Source organism: Gigantopelta aegis, chromosome 13, assembly GCF_016097555.1.
Source record: "Gigantopelta aegis isolate Gae_Host chromosome 13, Gae_host_genome, whole genome shotgun sequence".
Lineage (NCBI taxonomy): Eukaryota > Metazoa > Mollusca > Gastropoda > Neomphalida > Peltospiridae > Gigantopelta > Gigantopelta aegis.
In genome coordinates, this window is record NC_054711.1 from 40,461,259 (window position 1) to 40,477,724 (window position 16,466).

The 16,466-nt window shown below is 39.1% G+C and overlaps 1 protein-coding gene across 1 annotated transcript in view; it reads right to left on the minus strand.

The window, feature by feature from the left end:
- LOC121387534 (protein PTHB1-like) overlaps nt 1–16,466 on the minus strand; it is a 101,003-nt gene that overhangs the window by 75,258 nt on the left and 9,279 nt on the right. Inside the window, exons 8-12 of the mRNA XM_041518687.1 lie at nt 15,773–15,860; nt 9,926–10,021; nt 6,932–7,061; nt 2,691–2,872; nt 199–275 (exon numbers count right to left, since the gene is read on the minus strand). Of these exons, the coding sequence (XP_041374621.1) occupies nt 199–275; nt 2,691–2,872; nt 6,932–7,061; nt 9,926–10,021; nt 15,773–15,860 (573 nt within the window). The remainder of the gene's footprint in view (nt 1–198; nt 276–2,690; nt 2,873–6,931; nt 7,062–9,925; nt 10,022–15,772; nt 15,861–16,466) is intronic.

Below are 16,466 nucleotides of genomic sequence, written 5' to 3' on the forward strand. Positions count from 1 at the left end.
TCGATTTTGGGTAATAAATAGGATATTAAACTTGCTACCATTTCGTATCACGTTTATGTCCCTTGTGAAATAATTCTCATTGTCACTTGCTAAAGCTCGTGACAACTGAAAATTATTTCACTCAGGACATAAACATGATATAAAATAGAAGCTCGTTTACTATCCTATAACAATCTACCAGTGACCAAGTGTGCTCACCGACACGTCGTCGAGGTGTGGATTAACAAACACTGTGATCTGGAGGTCATCATCTGTCTTCAGGTGAGGCATGATCACTGAAAAACAAACAATAAACACTGTAAACAAACATTAGACACAGTAAACAAACATTAGACACAGTAAACAAACATTAGACACAGTCAACAATCATTAGACATAGTTAACAAACACTAGACATGGTTAACAAACATTAGACATAGTTAACAAACATTAGACATAGTCAACAAACATTAGACATGGTAAACAAACATTAGACATGGTCAACAAACATTAGACATGGTAAACAAACATTAGACAAGATAAACAAACATTAGACATGATAAACAAACATTAGACAAGATAAACAAACATTAGACAAGATAAACAAACATTAGACATGGTAAACAAACATTAGACAAGATAAACAAACATTAGACATGATAAACAAACCTCAAGCAAGCATTCAACCGACTGAGCTAAATCTGTCCCTTGACACTGATAATGTCATTTAAACAAAACAAACTTGTACCTACTAGACTAGTCTTTCAGTTCGAGATTCCAGTTACCTGCTTTCTGAGATTTTTCTCTTTGAGATTCCAGTTACCTGCTTTCTGAGATTTTTCTCTTTGAGATTCCAGTTACCTGCTTTCTGAGATTTTCAGTTTGACATTCCAGTTACCTGCTTTCTGAGTCTTTCAGTTTGAGATTCCAGTTACCTGCTTTCTCAGATTTTTTTCTTTGAGATTCCAGTTACCTGCTTTCTGAGATTTTCAGTTTGAGATTCCAGTTACCTGCTTTCTGAGATTTTTCAGTTTGAGATTCCAGTTACCTGCTTTCTCAGATTTTTCTCTTTCAGATTCCAGTTACCTGCTTTCTGAGATTTTTCTCTTTGAGATTCCAGTTACCTGCTTTCTGAGATTTTCAGTTTGACATTCCAGTTACCTGCTTTCTGAGTCTTTCAGTTTGAGATTCCAGTTACCTGCTTTCTCAGATTTTTTTCTTTGAGATTCCAGTTACCTGCTTTCTGAGATTTTCAGTTTGAGATTCCAGTTACCTGCTTTCTGAGATTTTTCAGTTTGAGATTCCAGTTACCTGCTTTCTCAGATTTTTTTCTTTGAGATTCCAGTTACCTGCTTTCTGAGATTTTCAGTTTGAGATTCCAGTTACCTGCTTTCTGAGATTTTTCAGTTTGAGATTCCAGTTACCTGCTTTCTCAGATTTTTCTCTTTCAGATTCCAGTTACCTGCTTTCTGAGATTTTCAGTTTGAGATTCCAGTTACCTGCTTTCTGAGATTTTTCAGTTTGAGATTCCAGTTACCTGCTTTCTCAGATTTTTCTCTTTGAGATTCCAGTTACCTGCTTTCTGAGATTTTCAGTTTGAGATTCCAGTTACCTGCTTTCTCAGATTTTTCTTTTGAGATTCCAGTTATCTGCTTTCTCAGATTTTCAGTTACCTGCTTTCTCAGATTTGTCTCTCTGAGATTCCAGTTATCTGCTTTCTGAGATTTTCAGTTTGAGATTCCAGTTACCCGCTTTCTTTGATTTTTCTCTATTTACCTTTAGACTACTGTATTAATTTTTGACAAAAGCCACGTTGAGTGGGTACAAGTTTGTAATTTTTACTCACATGTATTCACTTAAATGTTTTATAAATACGTAAAAAAAAAAATCACATTTGAACCGGTAAGTATTATTTTAGTGGATTTTTTTATAATTTTTATTGATTAAAATTAGGCAAAAATAGAAAAAGTTACATTTACTTACTGGAATTTGTGGCCAGCTGTACTGTATTTATGTGGTTTTCTGACCAGAATTTTTGGTAAAAAACAAACTACAATTCATATCCCAATATTTGGTGATTTTCGTTGTTGGTAAAAGGATCAAATATATTATCAAATTAGATGTCACAATCAGCAGGGTTTCTGCCAGATGGTAAAACAGGTATGTAGCCTAACCCAAAGATTTTATTAACTTTTTGATAAAATTAATTATTCTTATCATTACATTAATTATTCTTATCATTACATTAATTATTCTTATCATTACTGTATTACTATAAGCCTAAACGTAACCCATTTTCTTTCTGGGGGAGACCCCCCATACCCCTTCCCCTGTTGACTGTGGTTGCACTGAATTCCATAGCACCATACCCAAATATTTCTTTCTGGCAGAAACACTGATCAGCTATCGACCTCTGAAATTTACTGCAACATGCCGCCATTGTTGTGAAGCAAATATGCTTCCCAAAAACCACTTTATGAACTAAAAATTTCAATGTACTTTCCTTTGAAATTTGTTTTTAAAAAAATCCACCATATTATCAAGTAATCTGTTTATTTTCGTTTGTGGTGAGTGCTGTGTGCAAAAATGGCGGGAAATATGAATTGGGGAATGCACTGCATACACAATGTAGTGTACAGTATGGCAACTGGCGTGACGTCGGGCGAGATATCTTGCCTGCAGTATAGTCAGAAGGTTAGGTTTCTAGTTACCTGCTTTCTGAGATTTTTCTCGGATCTGTTTCTGTAGCTGTCTCATCTCGTTGTCCATGTCAGCATAGTTGATGTCTCGCGCATCCACCGAGGGTGGCACGAAGATTGCGGGATCCGTTCCCAGATAGCCACACATGAGCTGCCCGGTGTCGTTCAGCGTCACAACAACACCCTTCAAATCTCTGAAATAACACAGGTGTTTGAAATCACAACAATGCCCTTCAAATCTCTGAAATAACACAGGTGTTTGAAATCACAACGCCCTTCAAATCTCTGAAATAACACTGGTGTTTGAAATCACAACAAAGCCCTTCAAATCTCTGAAATAACACAGGTGTTTAAAATCACAACAACACCCTTCAAATCTCTGAAATAACACAGGTGTCTGAAATCACAACAAAGCCCTTCAAATCTCTGAAATAACACAGGTGTCTGAAATCACAACAAAGCCCTTCAAATCTCTGAAATAACACAGGTGTTTAAAATCACAACAACACCCTTCAAATCTCTGAAATAACACAGGTGTCTGAAATCACAAAGCCCTTCAAATCTCTGAAATAACACAGGTGTCTGAAATCACAAAGCCCTTCAAATCTCTGAAATAACACAGGTGTCTGAAATCACAACAAAGCCCTTCAAATCTCTGAAATAACACAGGTGTTTGAAATCACAACGCCCTTCAAATCTCTGAAATAACACAGGTGTTTGAAATCACAATGCCCTTCAAATCTCTGAAATAACACTGGTGTTTAAAATCACAACGCCCTTCAAATCTCTGAAATAACACAGGTGTTTGAAATCACAACAACGCCCTTCAAATCTCTGAAATAACAGGTGTTTGAAATCACAACAATGCCCTTCAAATCTCTGAAATAAAACAGGTGTTTGAAATCACAACAATGCCCTTCAAACCTCTTAAATAACAGGTGTCTGAAATCACAACAACGCCCTTCAAATCTCTGAAATAACACAGGTGTTTGAAATCACAACAACGCCCTTCAAATCTCTGAAATAACAGGTGTTTGAAATCACAACAAAGCCCTTCTAATCTCTGAAATAACACAGGTGTTTGAAATCACAACAATGCCCTTCAAATCTCAGAAATAACAGGTGTTTGAAATCACAATAACACCTTTCAACTCTCTGAAATAATTAACTATTTCTCGTTCCAGTCAGTGAATGGTGTTTGAAATCACAACAATGCCCTTCAAATCTCTGAAATAACACTGGTGTTTGAAATCACAACAAAGCCCTTCAAATCTCCGAAATAACACAGGTGTTTAAAATCACAACAACACCCTTCAAATCTCTGAAATAACACAGGTGTCTGAAATCACAACAAAGCCCTTCAAATCTCTGAAATAACACAGGTGTCTGAAATCACAACAAAGCCCTTCAAATCTCTGAAATAACACAGGTGTTTAAAATCACAACAACACCCTTCAAATCTCTGAAATAACACAGGTGTCTGAAATCACAAAGCCCTTCAAATCTCTGAAATAACACAGGTGTCTGAAATCACAAAGCCCTTCAAATCTCTGAAATAACACAGGTGTCTGAAATCACAACAAAGCCCTTCAAATCTCTGAAATAACACAGGTGTTTGAAATCACAACGCCCTTCAAATCTCTGAAATAACACAGGTGTTTGAAATCACAATGCCCTTCAAATCTCTGAAATAACACTGGTGTTTAAAATCACAACGCCCTTCAAATCTCTGAAATAACACAGGTGTTTGAAATCACAACAACGCCCTTCAAATCTCTGAAATAACAGGTGTTTGAAATCACAACAATGCCCTTCAAATCTCTGAAATAAAACAGGTGTTTGAAATCACAACAATGCCCTTCAAACCTCTTAAATAACAGGTGTCTGAAATCACAACAACGCCCTTCAAATCTCTGAAATAACACAGGTGTTTGAAATCACAACAACGCCCTTCAAATCTCTGAAATAACAGGTGTTTGAAATCACAACAAAGCCCTTCTAATCTCTGAAATAACACAGGTGTTTGAAATCACAACAATGCCCTTCAAATCTCAGAAACAACAGGTGTTTGAAATCACAATAACACCTTTCAACTCTCTGAAATAATTAACTATTTCTCGTTCCAGTCAGTGAATGGTGTTTGAAATCACAACAATGCCCTTCAAATCTCTGAAATAACACAGGTATTTGAAATCACAATAACTCCTTTCAACTCTCTGAAATAATTAGCTATTTCTCGTTCCAGCTAGTGCACCACAAGTGGTATATTAAAGGATGTGGTATGTGCTATCCTGATTGTGGGATGGTGCATATCAAAGATTGCTTGCTACTAATGGAAAAATGTAGTGGTTTCCTCGCTAAGACTCAATGTCAGAGTTACTAAGTGTTCGACATCCAATGTCCTGCAAAGTTATTGTCTGCAACACTGACCTCTGACCTGCCAACGTTAGACAATATGCCACGTGATCGCTACACTGAACAATACAATTTATGGGAAAAAAGTTGGGTTACCTCTAATGTCATTCACAGCAAAGTTCTTTTCAGTAATTTCTGGTGGGGGGCATGTTTACATGTACATTTACATTTACTACAAATCAAGGGGGTTTCGTGGAGTTTGGTGTATAGTTCTGTACCTCTGTTAGAGTACTTAAGGTGGCAATCAGAATTTTAATGCCATTGATATGTAGAACAACCTATGACAAAAACATAATGTAAATATGTTTTCAGTGAACACTTTACAAGTTACAAACATTTTATGATTTTATTTTCAAAAGAAGAATTTGATGTAAATTATTGCACAAAGTATAGACACTACACTACCGTAACAAGGACAAAAATAGACAGCCAATGAAACTATCAAAAACATATGACGTTTGTCAAAATATAGCAGGAAACACCTATACGACCTTAGTGGCTAGGGTTGGGGTTTTTGTAGGAAAACTTGGCATTCATGGGAGATTATCACTGTTTTTCACAATAAACTAATGTGACTTGAGAAAGGTTTTGAAGTATTATTGTATGTACGATGTATTGTTTTACTATATTAAAAAAAAAAATTCTTATCATATCAAAAACATATGACGCGAAGATATACTTTTACACACGTAGGTAATATATACATATATGTATATTTACTCACGAGTGTAAATTTTGGCAGTCTTCACGAAAAACCTTTTGAGACACTTGCCCCATTGGGTGTGTAAAATTTACTTGCCCGAATGAACTTCTAGATGCCCATATATTTGCCGAATTTTACCCGCTTAAATGTATAGTATATGTAACATAAAGTAGCATATCATGCATTTATTAGTAATACTTATAATATGGCCATATGAATAAACAATGTATAAAGACAAACTAATGTTTTATTAATATTTTACGATGATTCACAGTTACTGCATGTATATTCATGGTTTGACCCCTTTACAAACGCCGAATCTACATCAGTACCGTAATCAGTACAGGCCGTACAAATTTTTTTCTCGCCGTCGTATTTCAACCATTGGTGGTTGTTCAAATGGCTTTGCACCCTCGACATCTTGCAAGAAACTCGACATATTGTCATGCAGTTGTTTTCATTTGTTAACAGGACATGACCTAAGTGATGGTATCGGATGGTTTCGCCCTAATTCCCATCATTTCGCCATCAATATAAGTATCGGGCAGAATGTGTGAAAATGGTCTGGAGGTGGGTCGTTTCACCCCAAAATTATAGATTTCTTACTGAGCGACAGGACACGTGATTTTATACCAAATTTGATGATATAATGCATGCACTTGTAGTATAAACACATATACCAAAAATTAGGACAAAACGACCCGGGGCGAGAAAACAGAAATTTCCTTTCCGGTATCTAGTCATAGGCCTACTGGGGGCGAGGTATCAATCGGCCGACTCATCATAGGGCCGAGATGTCAGTAAAGCAAAAACGCAAATTTACACCTGTCTGCTTCTAGACAACTTTTATTTCAAGTGTAAAAAAATTTGTAATTTAAAAAATATTTAGAAAAAACTTTTCTACTGTCCAGTTTTATTACGTTTATGCGTTTTTAAAACAGGTGCCCGTCGGGCATGTCAGATTGGAAAATTTACATGTCCATCACGATTTCTACACGTCTCGGGCATCGGGCACCCGGCTAATTTCACAGACTGTTTTGGTCATGTGAACAGGGCTTAAAGACTATGCCAAAATTACCAAATATGCAGTTGCCAATTCTCCAACATGACCTCTGACCCAAGATGACACACTTACGTGAAGTTGCCTATTCTGATCTGGACGGGTACATGCTCCATTTTGGCGGCCCACTTGAGCGTGACGTCTTGGTAGACCATCAGTGAAGACGAGTGAGTCGCGATCATGTAGTTGATCGTTCCCTCGGACACTGAAACACACAACAGCATTATAGTTTTATTTACAGGTATCGAAATTAGCATGTCAGGTAACCCATTTCTCTTTCTCTCTCCTTGTCTCTTTCTGTCACTGACTGCACCATGCAAACTTATACAAAATCTCTCTCCCTCCCTCTCACCCTTCCTCCCTCACTCTGTCTCTCCTCTATCTCCCTCCCTCTTTTTCTCACCCTTCCTCCTTCTCTCTCTCTCTCCTCTATCCCCCTCTCTCTGTCCTTCCTTTCTTAATCTTCCTCTGCCAGTCTCTTCTCTCTCTATCTCACTCTCTCTGTCTCTCTATCTCCCTGTCACCATCCCTCTTCCTCCTTTTTTCCTCCCTATCTCTCTTCCTTTACTTGTATTCAGTTACATTAAAAAACACTATCAGGCATCAAAATAACTGAGGTTGAATCTATAGAGGATACTCTCCGAGTGTTTTGTGATATCATAATTTATCAGCACATGTTGATAAAAGTATGAAATCCGAGGCGTGCCAAGGATTTTTATATTATCAACATTTGCTGATAAATTATGAAATCACAAGACACGAGGGGGTAGTATTCTTTTTATCATCCATTATCATTCTTTTCATTTGCGACAATTGTAAACAATGTTGATAATGTAGGTTGAATGTCACTATATTTGGCAGCGGTAGCCTCGTTAACTAGGTTTAGCACTGAAACAAACACAGTGATGTAACAACAGAAGCGATATCTCCAAGGAGAATATCGCAAATTATAGTGCCAGCGATATCTCCTATAAAAGCCTTTAGTGGATGATAATGCAAATTACAGTGCCAGCGATATCTCCTACAAAAGCCTTTAATGGATGATAAAGCAAATTACAGTGCCAGCGATATCTCCTACAAAAGCCTTTAGTGGATGATAATGCAAATTACAGTGCCAGCGATATCTCCTACAAAAGCCTTTAGTGGATGATAATGCAAATTACAGTGCCAGCGATATCTCCTACAAAAGCCTTCAGTGGATGATAAAGCAAATTACAGTGCCAGCGATATCTCCTATAAAAGCCTTCAGTGGATGATAACGCAAATTATAGTGCCAGCGATATCTCCTACAAAAGCCTTTAATGGATGATAAAGCAAATTACAGTGCCAGCGATATCTCCTACAAAAGCCTTCAGTGGATGATAACGCAAATTATAGTGCCAGCGATATCTCCTACAAAAGCCTTTAGTGGATGATAAAGCAAATTACAGTGCCAGCGATATCTCCTACAAAAGCCTTTAGTGGATGATAAAGCAAATTACAGTGCCAGCGATATCTCCTACAAAAGCCTTTAGTGGATGATAACGCAAATTACAGTGCCAGCGATATCTCCTACAAAAGCCTTTAGTGGATGATAATGCAAATTACAGTGCCAGCGATATCTCCTACAAAAGCCTTTAGTGGATGATAATGCAAATTACAGTGCCAGCGATATCTCCTACAAAAGCCTTTAGTGGATGATAAAGCAAATTACAGTGCCAGCGATATCTCCTACAAAAGCCTTTAATAGATGATAATGCAAATTACAGTGCCAGCGATATCTCCTACAAAAGCCTTTAGTGGATGATAAAGCAAATTATAGTGCCAGCGATATCTCCTACAAAAGCCTTTAGTGGATGATAATGCAAATTATAGTGCCAGCGATATCTCCTACAAAAGCCTTTAATAGATGATAATGCAAATTATAGTGCCAGCGATATCTCCTACAAAAGCCTTTAGTGGATGATAATGCAAATTACAGTGCCAGCGATATCTCCTACAAAAGCCTTTAGTGGATGATAATGCAAATTACAGTGCCAGCGATATCTCCTACAAAAGCCTTTAGTGGATGATAATGCAAATTATAGTGCCAGCGATATCTCCTACAAAAGCCTTTAATAGATGATAATGCAAATTATAGTGCCAGCGATATCTCCTACAAAAGCCTTTAGTGGATGATAATGCAAATTATAGTGCCAGCGATATCTCCTACAAAAGCCTTTAATGGATGATAATGCAAATTATAGTGCCAGCGATATCTCCTACAAAAGCCTTTAGTGGATGATAATGCAAATTATAGTGCCAGCGATATCTCCTACAAAAGCCTTTAGTGGATGATAATGCAAATTATAGTGCCAGCGATATCTCCTACAAAAGCCTTTAGTGGATGATAATGCAAATTATAGTGCCAGCGATATCTCCTATAAAAGCCTTTAATGGATGATAACGCAAATTACAGTGCCAGCGATATCTCCTACAAAAGCCTTTAGTGGATGATAATGCAAATTACAGTGCCAGCTATATCTCCTACAAAAGCCTTTAGGTCTCACTACACAGATGTCATCTGCCACTGAAACCCATGTTAAACTGCCCAACTTCAAGCAAAGATTGCCCATAGAACGGGTTCTCGTTGGCACTAACAACATACACCATTGCGAACATACATTATATAAGCATTTATATTCATTCCAAAATTGTGAACATTTCCGTCTCAGTTTTTTGCTGTATGACCGCATTTGGCTGTAGTACCGGTCCGAACAGGTGGTTCATAAACCGATTCACTCCGGCTGTCTCTTGCACTATATACCCATGTCCCAAAAGGTCGATGCACAATATTACAAAATAACATGGGCAAAATACAGCCAGAAGGCTTACCATTAAACATACATATTGTTTTAATTCTTCACCATTTCCTAGAAGTGAATATGTGAACCATAACATGTGCCACAATTAGGAACTATAGTGGACCGTGATGAATGAACTCTAACCCGGAAGTGATCTGTGTAGTGAGACCTTAGTGGATGATAAAGCAAATTATAGTGCTAGCTATATCTCCTACAAAAGCCTTTAATGGATGATAGATTAACTTACGTGAGGCGTACGGAATAAAGCAGGCCGGGTCAAACTCAAACTTCTTCATGTATCTCAGGGTTCCAGTCTCTGTGAGGCAGAACAAGTTTCTCTCTCCTGAAATTCACACAACAACAAGTGAAACTTAGTTTTGTTTAACAACACCACTGGAGCTTGTTGGTTTATTAATCATCAGCTATTGGATGTTAAATGTTTGGTAATTTTGACGTACAGTCTTAAGAGGGGAAAGCCACTACATTTTTTTTTCATTATTTCATTAGTAGCAAGGAATCTTATATGCACCATTCCACAGACAGGATAGCATATACCACAGCCTTTTGTATACCAGTTGTGGTGAACTGGCTGGAATGAGAAATAGCCCAATAGGTCCACTGACAGATTAGAGTCTTAGAGAGGAAACCTGCTACCTGTTTTCCGTTAGTAGCAAGGGATCTTTTATATGCAACATCGCAAAACAGGATAGCACATACCAGCCTTTGGTATACCAGTCATGGTGCACCGGTTGAGGTGAGAAATAGCCCAACAGGCCCACCGATGGTGATCGATCTCACACTGAATGAGTGCTTTACCACTGGACTACATCCCACCCCACAAAAATTAAAATTAAAAAACTCTGACAGGAAAAGGATCAGGCTTTGAAATTAATGTCAGCAGTCAGCGATACTCAGTCAGTTCCAGCTAGTGAATTGTGGGCCCGACCTAAAACAATTACTATAATACACAGAGCACTAGCCGGAACATCTGTGAAACACTGTGTAAAGGCTGAAATCATGGGCGGCGCTTGACAGTATAGCAATGGCCATACCACTTTAAATTGTAGGGTTTTTTGTGGGTTATATTTGTTTTATGTGTGAAAATGTCCTTCACAGGTGAATTTTAAAGGAGAGTCGGGCAACCTCAAGCTGTACCACTATTTTTTTTTACACTGTGCCGTCATGGAAATAAAATTAAATAGATTAATGTCAGCATTTTTCAAATGACAAAAATTTTACTTGTTGATAGTACACACTAATTACTCTCACTGCTTACCTAGGATTAAAATGGACGGTGGAGCTTGAGGAAACATTATCACAGATATATCGAGGGCCTGTTCACCTATATAGTACACACCAATTACTCTCACTGCTTACCTAGGATTAAAATGGACGATGGAGCTTGAGGAAACATTATCACAGATATATCTAGGGCCTGTTCACCTATATAGTACACACCAATTACTCTCACTGCTTACCTAGGATTAAAATGGACGGTGGAGCTTGAGGAAACGTTATCACAGATATATCGAGGGCCTGTTCACCTATATAGTACACACCAATTACTCTCACACTTACCTAGGATTAAAATGGACGGTGGAGCTTGAGGAAACGTTATCACAGATATATCGAGGGCCTGTTCACCTATATAGTACACACCAATTACTCTCACTGCTTACCTAGGATTAAAATGGACGGTGGAGCTTGGGGAAACATTATCACAGATATATCGAGGGCCTGTTCACCTATATAGTACACACCAATTACTCTCACTGCTTACCTAGGATTAAAATGGACGGTGGAGCTTGTGGAAACGTTATCACAGATATATCGAGGGCCTGTTCACCTATATAGTACACACCAATTACTCTCACTGCTTACCTAGGATTAAAATGGACGGTGGAGCTTGGGGAAACGTTATCACAGATATATCGAGGGCCTGTTCACCTATATAGTACACACCAATTACTCTCACACTTACCTAGGATTAAAATGGACGGTGGAGCTTGAGGAAACGTTATCACAGATATATCGAGGGCCTGTTCACCTATATAGCACACACCAATTACTCTCACACTTACCTAGGATTAAAATGGACGGTGGAGCTTGGGGAAACGTTATCACAGATATATCGAGGGCCTGTTCACCTATATAGCACACACCAATTACTCTCACACTTACCTAGGATTAAAATGGACGGTGGAGCTTGGGGAAACGTTATCACAGATATATCGAGGGCCTGTTCACCTATATAGTACACACCAATTACTCTCACTGCTTACCTAGGATTAAAATGGACGGTGGAGCTTGAGGAAACATTATCACAGATATATCGAGGGCCTGTTCACCTATATAGTACACACCAATTACTCTCACTGCTTACCTAGGATTAAAATGGACGATGGAGCTTGAGGAAACATTATCACAGATATATCTAGGGCCTGTTCACCTATATAGTACACACCAATTACTCTCACTGCTTACCTAGGATTAAATGGACGGTGGAGCTTGAGGAAACGTTATCACAGATATATCGAGGGCCTGTTCACCTATATAGTACACACCAATTACTCTCACACTTACCTAGGATTAAAATGGACGGTGGAGCTTGAGGAAACGTTATCACAGATATATCGAGGGCCTGTTCACCTATATAGTACACACCAATTACTCTCACTGCTTACCTAGGATTAAAATGGACGGTGGAGCTTGGGGAAACGTTATCACAGATATATCGAGGGCCTGTTCACCTATATAGTACACACCAATTACTCTCACTGCTTACCTAGGATTAAAATGGACGGTGGAGCTTGTGGAAACGTTATCACAGATATATCGAGGGCCTGTTCACCTATATAGTACACACCAATTACTCTCACTGCTTACCTAGGATTAAAATGGACGGTGGAGCTTGGGGAAACGTTATCACAGATATATCGAGGGCCTGTTCACCTATATAGTACACACCAATTACTCTCACACTTACCTAGGATTAAAATGGACGGTGGAGCTTGAGGAAACGTTATCACAGATATATCGAGGGCCTGTTCACCTATATAGCACACACCAATTACTCTCACACTTACCTAGGATTAAAATGGACGGTGGAGCTTGGGGAAACGTTATCACAGATATATCGAGGGCCTGTTCACCTATATAGCACACACCAATTACTCTCACACTTACCTAGGATTAAAATGGACGGTGGAGCTTGGGGAAACGTTATCACAGATATATCGAGGGCCTGTTCACCTATATAGTACACACCAATTACTCTCACTGCTTACCTAGGATTAAAATAGACGGTGGAGCTTGGGGAAACGTTATCACAGATATATCGAGGGCCTGTTCACCTATATAGTACACACCAATTACTCTCACTGCTTACCTAGGATTAAAATGGACGGTGGAGCTTGGGGAAACGTTATCACAGATATATCGAGGGCCTGTTCACCTATATAGCACACACCAATTACTCTCACACTTACCTAGGATTAAAATGGACGGTGGAGCTTGAGGAAACGTTATCACAGATATATCGAGGGCCTGTTCACCTATATAGTACAAACCAATTACTCTCACACTTACCTAGGATTAAAATGGACGGTGGAGCTTGAGGAAACGTTATCACAGATATATCGAGGGCCTGTTCACCTATATAGTACAAACCAATTACTCTCACACTTACCTAGGATTAAAATGGACGGTGGAGCTTGAGGAAACGTTATCACAGATATATCGAGGGCCTGTTCACCTATATAGTACAAACCAATTACTCTCACACTTACCTAGGATTAAAATGGACGGTGGAGCTTGTGGAAACGTTATCACAGATATATCAAGGGCCTGTTCACCTATATAGTACACACCAATTACTCTCACTGCTTACCTAGGATTAAAATGGACGGTGGAGCTTGTGGAAACGTTATCACAGATATATCGAGGGCCTGTTCACCTATATAGTACAAACCAATTACTCTCACACTAACCTAGGATTAAAATGGACGGTGGAGCTTGAGGAAACGTTATCACAGATATATCGAGGGCCTGTTCACCTATATAGTACAAACCAATTACTCTCACACTAACCTAGGATTAAAATGGACGGTGGAGCTTGAGGAAACGTTATCACAGATATATCGAGGGCCTGTTCACCTATATAGTACAAACCAATTACTCTCACACTTACCTAGGATTAAAATGGACGGTGGAGCTTGAGGAAACGTTATCACAGATATATCGAGGGCCTGTTCACCTATATAGTACAAACCAATTACTCTCACACTTACCTAGGATTAAAATGGACGGTGGAGCTTGAGGAAACGTTATCACAGATATATCGAGGGCCTGTTCACCTATATAGTACAAACCAATTACTCTCACACTTACCTAGGATTAAAATGGACGGTGGAGCTTGTGGAAGCGTTATCACAGATATATCGAGGGCCTGTTCACCTATATAGTACAAACCAATTACTCTCACACTTACCTAGGATTAAAATGGACGGTGGAGCTTGAGGAAACGTTATCACAGATATATCGAGGGCCTGTTCACCTATATAGTACAAACCAATTACTCTCACACTTACCTAGGATTAAAATGGACGGTGGAGCTTGTGGAAGCGTTATCACAGATATATCGAGGGCCTGTTCACCTATATAGTACAAACCAATTACTCTCACACTTACCTAGGATTAAAATGGACGGTGGAGCTTGAGGAAACGTTTTCACAGATATATCGAGGGCCTGTTCACCTATATAGTACAAACCAATTACTCTCACACTTACCTAGGATTAAAATGGACGGTGGAGCTTGAGGAAACGTTATCACAGATATATCGAGGGCCTGTTCACCTATATAGTACAAACCAATTACTCTCACACTTACCTAGGATTAAAATGGACGGTGGAGCTTGAGGAAACGTTATCACAGATATATCGAGGGCCTGTTCACCTATATAGTACAAACCAATTACTCTCACACTTACCTAGGATTAAAATGGACGGTGGAGCTTGTGGAAACGTTATCACAGATATATCGAGGGCCTGTTCACCTATATAGTACAAACCAATTACTCTCACACTTACCTAGGATTAAAATGGACGGTGGAGCTTGTGGAAGCGTTATCACAGATATATCGAGGGCCTGTTCACCTATATAGTACAAACCAATTACTTTCACACTTACCTAGGATTAAAATGGACGATGGAGCTTGAGGAAACATTATCACAGATATATCGAGGGCCTGTTCACCTATATAGCACACACCAATTACTCTCACTGCTTACCTAGGATTAAAATGGACGGTGGAGCTTGGGGAAACGTTATCACAGATATATCGAGGGCCTGTTCACCTATATAGTACAAACCAATTACTCTCACACTTACCTAGGATTAAAATGGACGGTGGAGCTTGAGGAAACGTTATCACAGATATATCGAGGGCCTGTTCACCTATATAGCACACACCAATTACTCTCACTGCTTACCTAGGATTAAAATGGATGGTGGAGCTTGTGGAAACGTTATCACAGATATATCGAGGGCCTGTTCACCTATATAGCACACACCAATTACTCTCACTGCTTACCTAGGATTAAAATGGATGGTGGAGCTTGAGGAAACGTTATCACAGATATATCGAGGGCCTGTTCACCTATATAGCACACACCAATTACTCTCACACTTACCTAGGATTAAAATGGACGGTGGAGCTTGAGGAAACGTTATCACAGATATATCGAGGGCCTGTTCACCTATATAGCACACACCAATTACTCTCACTGCTTACCTAGGATTAAAATGGATGGTGGAGCTTGAGGAAACGTTATCACAGATATATCGAGGGCCTGTTCACCTATATAGTACAAACCAATTACTCTCACACTTACCTAGGATTAAAATGGACGGTGGAGCTTGTGGAAACGTTATCACAGATATATCGAGGGCCTGTTCACCTATATAGTACAAACCAATTACTCTCACACTTACCTAGGATTAAAATGGACGGTGGAGCTTGAGGAAACGTTATCACAGATATATCGAGGGCCTGTTCACCTATATAGCACACACCAATTACTCTCACTGCTTACCTAGGATTAAAATGGACGGTGGAGCTTGGGGAAACGTTATCACAGATATATCGAGGGCCTGTTCACCTATATTGAACGTCCAGTCGCTCTGAAACAAACAAAACAGATAGTCACATGCATGATAAAAGCTTGTTTTGTTTAACACCACCACTAGAGCACACCGATTCATAAATCGTTGGCTGTCGGGGCCCCGGCTATCCAGAGACGGGACCCGGGACAGACATGCTCTAAACCTTCGTGGTATAGGAGCATGTTAAAATTAACCACTCCGCTCCGCTATTGGATGTCAAACATTTGGTAATTTTAACAAATAGTCAGAGATGAAACCTGCTACATTTTTCTTTTAAATGCACTATCCCACAGACAAGGTAGTACATACCACAGACTTTGATATACCAGTTGTGGTGCACTGGCTGGAACGAGAAATAGCCCGATGACCCCATTGACAGGGATTGATCCCAAACTAACCGCACACCAAGCGAACATTTTATCATTGGGCTTGGTTGCACCCCAGCCTGTTTTTGATTTATACGCATCCAGTGCTTAAATACCAGTGTTTAAGAAAAACAGGCTTTAAAAACTCCAACCCCTACTTTTCACCTCACCCTCCAATTTAAAATTATGAACACAGTGGTACAGTGCTAGCCTAATGCGCGATCGATCTAGGATCGATCCCCATCGGTGGGCCCATTGG